This window comes from Aphis gossypii, chromosome 1 (genome assembly GCF_020184175.1).
Source record: "Aphis gossypii isolate Hap1 chromosome 1, ASM2018417v2, whole genome shotgun sequence".
In the NCBI taxonomy this organism is placed as follows: domain Eukaryota; kingdom Metazoa; phylum Arthropoda; class Insecta; order Hemiptera; family Aphididae; genus Aphis; species Aphis gossypii.
The window spans coordinates 68114708-68129723 of record NC_065530.1 but is presented as its reverse complement, the minus strand read 5'-3'; the positions used below and the strand labels follow the sequence as shown (position 1 = coordinate 68129723).

Here is a 15016-nt window from a genome sequence, read left to right as displayed (position 1 = left end):
TATTGCTCACGAATTCAACAGAAAGATTAACAATTTTAAAATAGTCAAAAAATTTGTATTTCAGAAATAATTACTTTTTCATATTCAGGTATATATCTTTATAATAATAAATAACAAGTATTTAAGAGTGAGGTTATGGATCTGTTGTACCTATGCATAGTATAATAAATATTCATGTATAAATATTATATATTATATACATAGAGCTATATATAACAATAATACATACCAATCTCGCTCGCGTTAAACCTAAAAATATTTGGCGGGGTCAATATTACATATAATATTATAAAGTAGCATATTGCGCAAGATGTGTTTTATCGCCACCACGGGCACAATTTCGTACGAGCACGAATCTTCACGGCCAGATGATCAACTCTTGATTTATGTAATTTGAGGCCTAGAGCGATGTAAAAATGTATAGGCTTCTTCCTACTTTATGTATATAATATTTTGACCTAACTACGAAGTATAGAAGTACACAATAGTAATAATATATATGATATTACATTTGTGTTTGATGTAAACAATTTTTATTTTTTAGATGTAAAAAAAAAACGATTGAGAAAAATCATGAAAGTCAACATTTTTGATTCCACCGTCATGTATTTGTTTTAATGTTTATTTTCTTCTGAACTGATATGTATTTTATTGAAATGTACTAAAAGTCCATAAATATTCATATCGATCGCGTCAAACACAAAAAGAAACCCAGTTGCAACAATTTCTCGACAAAATAAATATATAATATTATATTGTAGGTTTGGCGGGCATAAGAAGGAAGAACATTTATATTTATATATTTTGTTCGCACATGACAATCTTTTAAATCACATGAATTGTATAATATTAAAAATGTGCATTTCCCTTTTGCACTTAACGGTTAAGTCCTCACTTACGCATTATGAGACTGAGCACACTATTAACGAGCGCGAAAATCGGTATGTATTATGGTTATTATAGGAATAATATTGCAGCACAATATTGTTGTACAGGTAATCTATAAACTCCGAGTGACAGCCGTTGCCATTCGATAATAATTTATTATCTTAAAATAATATATAATATTATATTGTAATTTGTAGGTATGCTATTCACATTGAAACAAGCTGAACGAGATTCGAGAGATGTCGAAATATCGAATCGTCCAACTACAAAACGTGAGTATTATATATTATATGAACATTATATTGTACACAGTCGAAGTACTTGCATCGGCAGTCTCCCGGAGCTTCTTTGTAAAACATAACAAAAATGTATTAATATTAAACATAATATGTAATATGGAAATATTAAATTTATACAACAGAGTAGATTGTTTTAATAAATAATATCATAACGAAAACAAGCGATAAGAACCCAAAACCGTTTGATAGCATATGAAAGGCAGTTTTAGCAATACGAGTATACGACAGTTAAACTATTTAAATACCTATATATTTATATATAATAATATGACACGGTTGTGAGTTTACTGCTGTGGTTCATACAATACTCAATGTAAGTATATTATCGTATGGACTTCAATGTATATGAACGGAGGGCTTAGAGTTGGACTGGACCTTTGGGATACTGAGAACTGAGAAGTGTTTCAGTGAGCAAGTATTTACTATACATAATCACTGACCACGGAAGTTATAAGAATAATTTTAATAAATAATTTATATTAAAAGACTAGTAAAAAATAATGACAAGAAAAAGGTTTGATTAATCTAATCTAATCTAATCCAATATATTATTTATTCCCATGTTAATAACACCCAAGGATAAATCCAATAAGAGACCGTGTCATACATATCTATACATTTACATATAGGTAAATATTATATTATTATACGTAAAAAGTATTTTTGTCTATAATTACGATTGTGTTAAAATAATTTTAATTGCGAAACGATATTGTCGTGTAAACGCTAAAATGATACGGACGTCACGATAATTGTACAAAAGACGAATATTATACACATCACTATATTATATTAATCATGAGTTGCACTTATTTATATATTAAAGGCTTGTTTTTTACGCAAAAACGAAAACGATACCGATGTATACAGTGCCCGAAAATGTATTATATATAGTATAATATATTATATATTATTATCATAATAAATTGTGTATAATAATTTATACAATTGTTACGTAGGTAGGTATAGGTATTTATTATGTAATCGTAATAATAATATATTATATGAAAAACGCCATCGATCGTATTAATATTATAATTATTATTATTACACCAATATCGCGAATCATGATGTATTATATTTTAATATATATTGCAGACATATTATGTCTTAATGTCTTATAATGATATTATAAAACGCAAAGCCCGTATTAATAAAACAATTTGAGAACCGTAACAGCGCAATGAGCGGCGCTAAGCGATTGCCTCCAGAAAACCGATGAGCCATTTTACGCATACAAAAAATAAATAAATTATAATAATAATAAATAACAACATAATATACAAAAGCGTCTATATAATATTCATATACAGGCTACGAAATAATAATAACGCAATTTAAGCGCATATTATAATATATATAGTAAATTTTTTCATAATATTAACAATATGTATATTATGATTCTTAATCGTGTCGCTTTTGTAATAATTCATTCGCTCGTAATTATGACGCACTATATAATAATAATAATAACAATAATCAAAGCTTGCCCAAGCCGCAATAGTACGATAGTATCAGCTGCCATGATATATATATATAATGACGTATAAACGTATAGACGAACACATATTATATATATATACATTATAAAGATATAGCTTTTAATATTATAGACTCGAAATAAGAAATATTTGCAACCTCAAAACGTGAAAGAAAGAAAAAGAGAAGAACGTATTTCAGCCGGCCGTGATAATAGAACACAAAATAATGTATAATACAACAGACTGTCAGCAGACGAAGTGTGTGTGACTCTCGTACCGATTTTTTTGACCAATATTACGTATAATTTTACGCGTAAGTAATATGTTTTTGCTTGTAAAAAAAATTGTGTAAATAGTACATTTATCGTTTTATGGTCGTATAAAAATCGATACGGTTCACACGTGTGTTTTGTGTATGTTAATACTATAATATAGGTGTTAAATGTTTGTAATATTGTAGTTGATGATAATTCCGTTGCGGATATTTTATCGTGATATTAAATTTGTACATATAATATAAAAACAAATGAGGACATGCACGTCAAAATAGTATTAGTTTGGCGTAACGCATACAGTACATTCACGAAGGCCAAGTATAATAATTGTTTCATAGTAAAAATATATAATAAGCTTAGAAAACAGTAACGGATTTATGGAAGGGTGTTTTTTTTTGAGGGGGAGGAGTAATTTTGTGTTTTGTCAACATATACTATATGTTCACAATAAAATTGCACCCCCTCTCACCCGTGTAAAAAATCCTAAATCCATCACTGTTAGAAAATCTATATAATATTATGATATGAAATAATATGACAATAACATAGATCACATGGCGAAAGCGCCGCAGAATATATATATATAGATACACAAGTATATTCCAGCTAAAGCAGCTAGTCATTTTATTTGGATCACAAAAAAAGCCTATAATATGTTATGACAGTGCTAATATAAGACGTAAATAAATAATGAATAAAAAAATTAATAATAATCAAATACTACCGTTGTGTACATATATTTTTTAGATTCCTTGGTCGGCCTTAGACTCTTCGGTGCGTCGAGCTATATAATATTATGATATAGTACATATATTGTGTTTACTCTCATTCTCTATTCCAGTATATTATGGTACTATATTACATAAACAAAATATATGCTGTGTGTAAAATGTAGGTTCGTATGAATTGTGGTAAATGTGTGTCACTGAAAAATCCTAAAAATACTACATATATATATAAATTATATGTGCTATGTAAAACGATTGTATAGTTTTGTGTAGGTCTGTAATGATGACTCTCATGATCGTGTATCAAGTCCATAATATGTGCGTTCAATCGTCTTGATGAACGAATTGATAATTTCAATACTATAATATGCTATATGGCATGTACTTCAGTGGTATTTGATAAATTAAGCCGTGGCTCTCAGTCTTACAATTTAGAAATTATGAGACGAAGAGAGGAATAGTTAACCAATCTTGTCAGGGATGTACAAGTTTCGGGAAGGAGTTTTTCCTTTTTGAAAAGGAAGTTGAAAATTATAGCTATTTTTTTTTTTAAATTAATTTAATAATATAGATACCTAACATTTGTAATTATATTAATAATAAAAAAAAAAAAAAACTCAACAATTGAATGGGGGGGTTGCTTAAAATTTATGAATACTCAATACGTATTTAAGCTACGTATATATCCGAGTATGCGATAAGCTTTACGCTTTACATTATTATTATAAATACCTATGCGAAACTCATTCCATTGGTCACGTTGCAGCCGTATCTATTACAAAAGCAAATAGTATAAAATTATTTTTTTATCTCAAATTTAGTTAATCTTAATAACGCTACAACTGCCTATCACTGAATTAATATTGTATAGGTTTCGGTAGAACAGATATTCACATACATAGCATTATCCGCGAGGGTTGTCGAAACCGTATTAGACGTTTTGTAAATTTGTCTATTAATATTATATAAGTATGTTCTATACGTTGCAATCGTCTACGAAACGATATTATATTATAGTCAATTTCTCCAATATGAAACAAATGTCGTTCAGATTTCGCAGACTGACAAAGCATACACTATTATTCTTTACTGTACATCCTAGTATAATCAGTTTTTTCGTGTAAGAATTATTACAATAACAGATATAAGAGTAATCAAGGCTGGGCAAGTTAATGATTTTTTTTAACTTAGTTAAATTAAGTTAATATGCATCAATAAGAAAAAGTTAAAAGTTAAAAGTTAATAAAATTTTTGGTTAACTCAGTTAAGTTAAAAGTTAATACATATATTTTTTTAATTTTTTAATAAATTAAAAGTTAAAAAAAAGTTATTTTTTTATATGTTAGCTTAGGTTAGATTTATTTATAATTTAATTATTTATAAAATAACGTAATTTAGATTTTATTAAAACTAACTCGTTATTTATTAAGTTAATATCAATAAACATCAATTAAGTTAAAAATTAAGTTAATGAAAATTAAATTCAAAAAAGTTAAGTTAAAAAGTTAAAATTAACTTAACTTTTAACTTAACTTTAACTTTTTAACTCGTTTATGCCCAGGCTTGAGAGTAATACAAGGTATGTACGCAATGTAACAAATAATATTACAATAATAATTAAAGTTGTAGATCGTAATAATACAGTTGATTCTCGAGGGTAACTCAAACCTCAAATATGATGTATTGAGTATAAACAATTTTCCTTTATTCACCATATTATGGTACTTAACACCGTTCTTGGTTAATTCATTTTTTTGTTTTTGTTTTTTGTTAAGTCTCCAATAGTAGTCGACTATCTTGATATGGAATCAGCAGCAGTGGCTTAACCAAAGTTTATTTTCAAGCAGGAGGAGTTACTTTAAATTTCAATCCTTCAATATAGTTACACCACTGTTCATTACGTGTATAAGTTATTACCATTTAGTGTGGAAAAAACATCATGCACTGGTCGATTTGTAATTCAGGCTAACATATTATATATAGATGTAAAAATTAAAGGAAATCACCACATTTTTGTTTACATAATATGTATATATACATAGATCGTTTGTATAATAAATATAATAACTTTGATTTATTTAATTTCAGATGCGGTAAATCTGTGGCTCGGATATAGTATAATATAGGCACTTGAATAATATATATAATAATAATAATGGCGTATAAATAAATAATGTGACAGCATAAGACAATATTATGATTATATACAATAATATTATAAGTATTATATGATAGAATCAAACATAACTTTTGTACTGTTTGTCAATGTGTGTATATAATAGTAAATAATACATATCGAGATGGTATCGAATGAACAATTTAAAACAATACATTAAACCTAGCTATACATCACAGTATAGTTATCAACTGTAATAGGTACAATGTATTAATGTATTATGTTGTGCACAAAAATCGTATAGGTAAAAAAAAAAAAATGGTCGTTCTTATACAACTATAAAATATAATATAATAATACAATATATTTATTAAGTATTAACAATAATAATATTGTAACAGTGCATATAGGTAAAAATAAAAATAAATAGTAGATGTATATAAACAATATTATCAGAGTAAACGGTGGGTGACGGCGGTGTACTACACAAAAGGTAATCAGTAAAATACCGTAAATGCGTGTATTATATAATATTCAATCGTATATAATATTTAAATATAGTAAATAATTATAATTATAAATAACAGAAAACTTGCTTAATGACTAGTCGAGTTAATATCATGATTTTCGATGAATCCGATAGCATATATAATATATTTTAATGACAATAATACCTACTTCATCGATGACGTACGTTTGTATGATTATATTATGAAATAATATTTACTAAGAGGGTCGTGCAATTGTAGTTTTAAATTATAACCAAACCCGGAATTAGGATTGAAAGTTTTTTTGATATTTGAAAAACAAAATTATCAATCGTACTTGATCGTCGTTCTATCGGTTTAAATTGGACTCTACAGTCGATATCAAAGAAATCAAAAAGTGGTGCTATTTATTATTGATTCGCTTACAAAAAGTGTACTTTGGATTCATCAATCTTCCCATCCGCACAGCTAAATATCTTCAAACGCGATACGTGTTTTTTTTCCATAAAGTATTTCCAGAAAAAGTCGACGGGTAATTTATTTATTTTTTTTTATAACGTACTACACGATATTATATTGCGAGTTTATTTTTCAAACGCCCTATATTTTTTAAGCCTATGATTTATAATAATAAAATATTAAAGATGGAAAACTAACTGTGATGTTGTTTCTATTTTTTTTTTAGAATGAATGGCTATGTGAAAAAAAAACAATATCTAATACTTGTCTTAATAGGTTTATATTATGTAATTGCATGTCAAAATGTTAACCCATCAGGAGATTTTAATGCATACATCAAAATATTGTTTTCATAATATTTGGCTTAATATTTTTAAGATATTTGATATCTGTACTGAATGTGAATCATTGTCTATATGAATACTGGAATATCTTTATTTATCTCCAGTTGTAATCGGATATGGTGTATTACAAGGGCTTTAAACAAATTTTTACTAATCGGTCAGTCGGAGATAAATAGCGAATGAATTTATTTTCAGTATATTGTTTATTTATTGCATATGTCTTAGTTCGGGTTTTTTGTTGTATTTATGTTAGTTTACAATACGATAAGTATGTTAAAATACCAAAAGTTAAACCATCGCACGTCATTTCATGCCTGTACAAAAATATTAATAATTTTGATAGTTTTTAGGGCATTTAAATCCAGGCCCTAAAATAAGCTTGTTATAGGTTTGTCACCTTTTCAAGAATCGCACACCGAGAACAAATTAAATAAATACTATAAAACCAACAAACGTACGTCTTATAATCGTATATGTAATATGTTTCTAAAGGACCAGACGTCGTACACTTATTTCATAATATTACACGTACGATGTACATAATATTTTATTATTTAGCCGTATAGGAGGAATGTCAAGTGAACCAACGAAATGTGACCGTCGCATAATATTCCTATTTTGGGGTAGATTGGCAGGAAGACGTGATTCGATGGTGAATATTACACACAGAATAAAATAATAATATTATGAGTGAAAATACACGTGTTCTATGATATTACACGTTATCACATTATTACTTATTCCATAAAAATATATATTTTGTGACTTAATACGTCTGAGGGACACTTTTCAATCGAATATTCGAAAGTTTGGAGCACAGTATTATATTACGAGCATAATATGTAGTTCTATTATACTATTATTATAATACAGTTTTTTTGAGTGGGGTGCATGTTTTGAAAACGAGGTGGGCGTTCTACTACTTGTGTAGGTAGGTGTAAGCTACGTGAGAAGTTAAAAACATAATTTAAACGCGAATAAACAAAACGGCATTACTCGTTTCATTATAATTAAATAACTTACAAGCATTTAACGCTAGCGAACAACAAATAACAACGCGTGCATTACATTTAATTTATATATTGCTGCTACAAAACGTAGGTTAGTATGTACAGATTTCTAATTGAATTGTTAAAATGTGACCTGATAAAATAAAACTATTGCAACTTTTTAAAACAGAAGTTGATCGAGATTTTAAGATTATAATGACATCAATTTAGTGTTAGGTTAGTAACGGTGGTGACGGTTCAGTGGGTTTATTATACGATTTAGAAAACAGGGTGATTCACTCAGGCATGCTCTCTCCCCTTCACCATTTTCATCTAATAATGGATTTATTAAAATTTTTGTAATTTCTATGTATTTTTATTTTCCAATATTCGGTTCTTTATACTATTTAAAGAGTGTCAAGTTGTGTTGAAAAAACTTTTTTTTTCCAAAAAAGAAGCACTTTTTTACTGTAATTCTGTAATTTATCAAGTAGATATTTTCTTTTACATTTTTCATGTATCTAAATCAAAATTTGACGAAGTGGTTTTTATTTATTAGCATTTATGTAGCATAATATTTCACAATAGTAGTACCTACTAGTATTATTAGAAGACGGAATTTCAGTGATTTAAAAATTAGGGTAACTAATTTGAAATTTCATAATTTCATAACTGAATAAGTACTTCGTTAAATATTAAATAAGTATATAAGTAATTATATTAGACTTTATACATCGTATAAAAATATTATTAAGGACTATTGTCCATCTTTCGAAGATTAAGTTTAAAAAGACAGAAACTACTCATTTAAAATCAAAATCTGAATAAATGCATACAGTATTATTTAATTATTTACAAAAAAAAGGACGAGTATTCTTAACGAATCATATAAATAATATGAATTTCCGTCTTGTACTTAAATATTTTATTATTGCGTGGTTATTATTTTTATGGTGCATTTGAAGGTCAAAAGTAGTGAAAAAGTTTTTGGTTGCAGCAGCAGTTATTATGCGTAGACATAATATATATAATATTATAAGGCTGGGGAGTGTATCGTACTTGTATGATAAATCAAAAATGTGGGTTATAAAATATTAGGAAAAAAATTTTTAAAACTGATATAGTGAAAGAGTTCGAAGGCTGCACGCGACCGTATATTTTATCATTGTGCGCATTTTTCAATTTTGAGCGTATTATGATGATAATAATAATATTATAATATTTATTGAAAGTTTTTTCTGCTTTTGTTTGAAAATTTAATGGCCCGTGCAAAATCATTTATAAGGCGTTACGCCGGTATTCGAGAATAGCACAATAATTATTGTTTATCGAAGCAATATTTATAATAATATATTTTTATACGGCTGATAACAATAAATAAATATTGTTTAGGTACCTACTTGTATTTAAATAGGATAATCTGTTTGAAACGCGATGAATAAATATTAATATATACATACAATACGATTGAAATAAAACTTAAATCGAATATACGGCGAACGGAACTTAAAGAGTCCATTTTCTTATAAGTATTTTTGAAATGTAATTTTTGAAAATATCTACTGAAATATAGAGATCCGCGTGGTTATTATAATATTTAAGGCATTTTAGATTTATTTAAACGATAAAAAAAAAAATAACGTACATGACTACAATTAATAGATGCAAGTATTTTAAATAAGAATTATTAAATTTCCATTTTCCTTTTAATATATTTTAGTAGTATAAATGTTTAAATTTTAACCAGAAACACAGCCGAGATATTTTTATCTTGTAGGTCGCTATGTGTCGTTTTGGTTAACGAATGAGCATCGAAATCGAAACTTTGTTCTTTTATTATTTCGTTGTCAGATAAAAGTTTGAAAGAACGATGAACACTACATAAATGTTTATTTATGTACCTATAGTCATAAATTCGTAGTAGTTTTAACTTTAACATCTCACATTTGCACATTTATACGTAACATATATTAACACAACGATACTAATTTTGAGATTTAGGGAAATGAATTTCATCCATGAAAACGACTACAAACCACATGCTATAATATATTATATTGGTATCTGAAGAAATCTGCAACGGTCCATTGCACCTTGTAGGGTCGTAAAATTTTTAAAATTAAATAAAAACAAACGAGTAAAAATCAAAAAGACTAAATCCTAATAATAATAATACGATAACGACAATTCGACTAGAGATGTGACTCGATGTCGGGACGAGAGACAATCGTGCGGTCGGGTCAAAACGACAATAACATATTATTATAAGTACATACATTAAAAAATAAAAATAAATTTAAGATAGTTTGGTTACCCATCAACTAATGACGATAATTTAAGTCAAAGCACTCCTTGGGATGGATATAATTTTAAAGTGTTTCTTAATTTTTTTATACGCCGTGGTAAAATTTTCCTCTCAAAACCTTTAACAATGAATGTTTTATTGGTTTATAATATTAATATAATTGTAAAAATTAATTTTTCACAATAAAGTGATCATCACGGGTCGACGGGTCACCCCACAATACTACCTAGAATCGTGGTACGATGGCATATCTATACTTATGATACAATCACTGCAGTTATCGTTTACAATATTTTTCTAAAATATGCGATAAGGTTTAAAAAAAAAAAAAAGTACATGATAATTATTATAATATCATACGAATCGTTAAATAATATTATAGTTTTGCAGTCAGCGGCGGTAGTGTAGTCACACGAAACTCTCTTTGAGATGATCGTCGTCGACCTGCAAGTGCGTCTTGACGCCGCGGTGACGGCCGAGCAGGGCGGTGACGACCGCCGCGGCCGTGCTGGTGACGCCGTCGACGTGCCGCCGAGCCGTACCGTTTGCGGTACCGTTTCTGATGGCGCCGTCGGCGGTGCGCGTTTGCGGTCCGCTGCACGACCTCGACAGCGTGGTGGTGAGCGTGCCGGTGTGCCGGAGCCGGAACACGTCCCGACGGCGGCCGCGTCGTCTGCGCCTGCGCCCGCCGCACCCGACGACGCAACCGCCCGTCCCGCCGCCGTCGTAGCTGTCGTAGCAGTCGTCGACGCTACCGCCGCCGCCGCACTGGGACCGGCAGAGCTTGCAGAAGCCCCGCCGGAACTTTGACGACATCAGGTTGTACAGGATCGGATTGACGGCCGAGTTCAGGTAGACCATGATCCGGGACGCGTACAGTATGATGTAGTAGTGCTTGAAGCCCAGGTCCAGGAACGTGTGTTCCGGCACCAGTATGATCCACATGGTGAACACGCGGAACGGGAGCAGGCACACGAAGAACGACAGGACGACGGTGGCCAGCATGAGCACCACCTGCCGGCGGGCGCGCTGATTGCACGCGCTGTCCGTGCAGCTGGTGCCCGGGTCGGCCATCAGGTGCGCCGCGATCACCGTGTACAGGACGACCAGCACGAACAGCGGTACCACGAAGAACACGCCGATGATGGTCACGAAGAACGCTATCGGCCAGAACGTGTTGGCTTTGGTCAGGCACACCGGCACCTTGGTGCCGTCGATGTAGTCCATTTGCGTGTATTCCGAGATCATCGTGATCGGACTGCGAACAGAAGAACAAAAACAAAAACAAAAAACAAAAAATATGCGATTGAACGGTTTTTGATGATCGAACGGCGACCACACAGCATAATATAATATGACGAAATACAAAACACGACAAAAATAAAAATAACGTATTATGACATAATATAACATAACATAAGCGTGTGAGTAGTATATATTCTTTACATATTATTATATAATATAAGTCACATAAGTATAAAGCATAAAATAGGTATTCGGCAACCGACGTCTTTGGGAAGTTTACGTTTTTAAGAACCACGATGACTGTCTGTCACGGTAAAATAAGGTATTTTTTCGTCTCGTTTTTAGAATATAAAGTCCACATTAATTGCGTTGTCTCCGTAGTGTTATTATTTCATATAAAGGGGTTTTATATAAGTGTGAAAAAAATTCACAAAACGAATACAAATCAATACAGTTTACAGTTTTATGATATTGAATAATAATTCAACTATAGTTAAGAGTTATAATCGACATTTATTTTCATACCTATCATCGTGTGACGACAAAAAAGTAAATTGTGGGCAATTACCACGTTAAAAAGTACATGATACATGTCACATTGGCGTATTGCATAGTGTTGCATATAAATCACCACAACCGTCACTCTTACTAATAACTCTCCTTTATCTCACGGTAAATTTAAAATTATAAAAAATTTTTGGAGGTTTTTTTTTTATATAAAGTATAACTGAAGTTGTAAGTCTCAATTTTTTATTATTTCCGTACCCGAAGTCAGTACATACGTTTATTTGTAACGTAATATTAAATATTTATTGAATACATCATATTATGTTTGAACTTTAATAATATAAGTTATATTATCATTAATTGTTCTTGGCTCTTAAGATATTACATTGAAGGAATCCAATATGATATAGCTTAGAAGAAGGTGATTTACGAGTTATTTATTATAGTTTTAATATTATGCCCAGAGCGCATTACGCACTTTTATATAAATTAAAAATATACAAAAAATATATTATACTATTACTACTTAATAACGGTCAAACTGATATTTGATTAAACTAGGCATAATGAATAAAGATCTGCGGTGATGTACCTTGTACAGACGATCCACCGAGATAAAATATACCATTAACTATTTTTGAATTTCAAGAGGGTTCACCTGTTGAAAAAGACATTAGACAAGTGTTACAAACGTACTATATTTGAATGAGACAACGTTTTACCCAAAACAAAAATATCGACGAAAACAAAAATTTTTGATTTCACTTTATTTTTTTGTAAAATACGTATGAAAGACGAAAAACATAATGTGTTTCTATTTGACATTTAAAAAAAAAATTATAGATATATTATACCATATAACAATTGAGGTTGTAATAAATAGTTATACAAGTTACAACTATTTATACTTCATCGAATGACGTAGAATTATTGTCAGTGATATTTCTATATCTTTGTACAAATGATATGTCCGGAATTATATTCAAAACTGACATTTAATTTATTATTATTTTTTTTTTTTTTGTGAAAAGTTGACATTAAATTAACTATATTTTTAAATTGTGTACAATTATATTATATTTATAATATATAACTTTATTTTACTATAATACAGAAATATTTCTCATTTGATATTTATTTTTGTTTCCAAATTTCAGTTAACCCCATGTCTAGTATACATTTATTTATATATTATGTATTATTATATATTAGATTGACAAGAATAAATCGTAGTAACGATTTTTATATTTTCTTAAAATACATGTATTTATTTATACTTATTTTTAAATGTAATAAAAAATAATAGTATATGTGAGAAAAAAAACCTATGATAATCATTAAAGAAAAATATACCTATTAGTGAAATTTTTTAGAATTGCTTAAGTTAATTATTTACAGAATTTTCCAAAAAAAAAAAAAAAAAATCATTAAGAAAGATTTCTTTTCAGATAATGTTTAATATGCTTTCAGTCATGTACTTAATTTATTTCATTTTAAAAGTAATGATCCAATAGTTTTTAATTTGTATTTGAATTGAAATTATTACAATCGAATCGAGAATTACGCATTCTCTGGAGGTTTTTCATAGTAAATTAAGTGAATTAAGTGTTTATGGAACACACCGGCCTCATTTAAATAAACCGTTATTGATGAATTTAGCTATTATCTTTATTTCAGATCAGCGCTTGGGTATGCTAATAGTTATAACGAACTTAAGTTTATGTTTTAGACATGGGTTTTAACTTTTTTTGGATACCAGTGATTTATTAATTGATGTATATTTCTTTTTCATTTAATTAATACATTTAGGTATGGCGGCGTCCTGGTTAGGCAATTTAGCTACATCACTTTCGAGCGGTTTAATTTTTCGGTATCAACATACATTAAAATATATTAATATTCATTAATAATTTTTGTTGTATTGCGAATTTTAACACAGGCTTATTTTTAAAGTTAATTACTACATATGTGTTTAGGTGAGGTTACTGAATTAGTGAACATTTTTTTTTTAAATAATATGTTATTAATTGCTCCGGGCTTATAAAGACAATAAAAATGTGTATTCGAATATTATACCTATTTTTTTTCGTTTGGCATTTACTGTACTTTTGGATGTTGACCGTTATAATAAATAATAGTACATATAGAATTATAATTTTTTGTAGATAATAAGAATATTATGTTTTCACACAACGCACTGTTATTTTATTACTATGTATAGCTGTGGTCAGAGAACGTGTCGAGCATTACCGGCTCTACCTAAAGGCCGATAAATATCGCTTAAATCGTATGTATTTCTTATCTGTACAAACCACACACACAAAAACCTCGCGATATATTTTTAGAGTAATAATAATAGCTATATTATGTGTAGTAAACGCGCAGAGTTCCATTAATATGCCGGTCCGACACTCCAACCACAGTCGTACGAAATCCGACTGCGACTGTATAATAATAATAATAATAAAAAACGATATTCGCCGCTACACATGCTGTTATCGAGGACCTCGAGATTTCATATGAGGAATAACTGTATTGTTGTCAGAACGAGAGGTGGCGGAAGAAGAGTAAATATATAACACAAGGCTCCTTTCTCTAGAGAAATACAAGTTAAAGATATTCGTCTTTTCAACGACAGTTTTTTTTTTTTTTTATCAAGAATATTAATAACCTAACCTAAGTCAATTCTTATTTTTCATGCAATCTATGATTGATTGATCTGTTTAACATTTGAAAATATATTATCATAAGTCAGCGGTATAAATGAATTCTATGTATACTAAAGTGACATTTAAATATATTGGGTGAATTTTTTTTTTATTATGAACCCAGAACTATTTATTATATCTAATTATATCTATTTCAATACATATTTACGTTTCTAAAAGAAAA

General features: G+C 29.3%; 1 protein-coding gene across 2 annotated transcripts in view; it reads right to left on the bottom strand.

The window, feature by feature from the left end:
- LOC114130507 (growth hormone secretagogue receptor type 1-like) overlaps positions 1-15016 on the bottom strand; it is a 164167-nt gene that overhangs the window by 9325 nt on the left and 139826 nt on the right. Inside the window, exon 4 of one of the 2 annotated variants that reach the window (XM_050196923.1) lies at positions 6134-11630. The exons of the other annotated variant lie outside the window; for it this stretch is intronic. Within the exon in view, the coding sequence (XP_050052880.1) occupies positions 10781-11630 (850 nt within the window). The 3' untranslated portion in view covers positions 6134-10780. Of the gene's footprint in view, positions 1-6133; positions 11631-15016 lie in introns of those variants that run through there. 2 annotated transcript variants of the gene reach the window in all.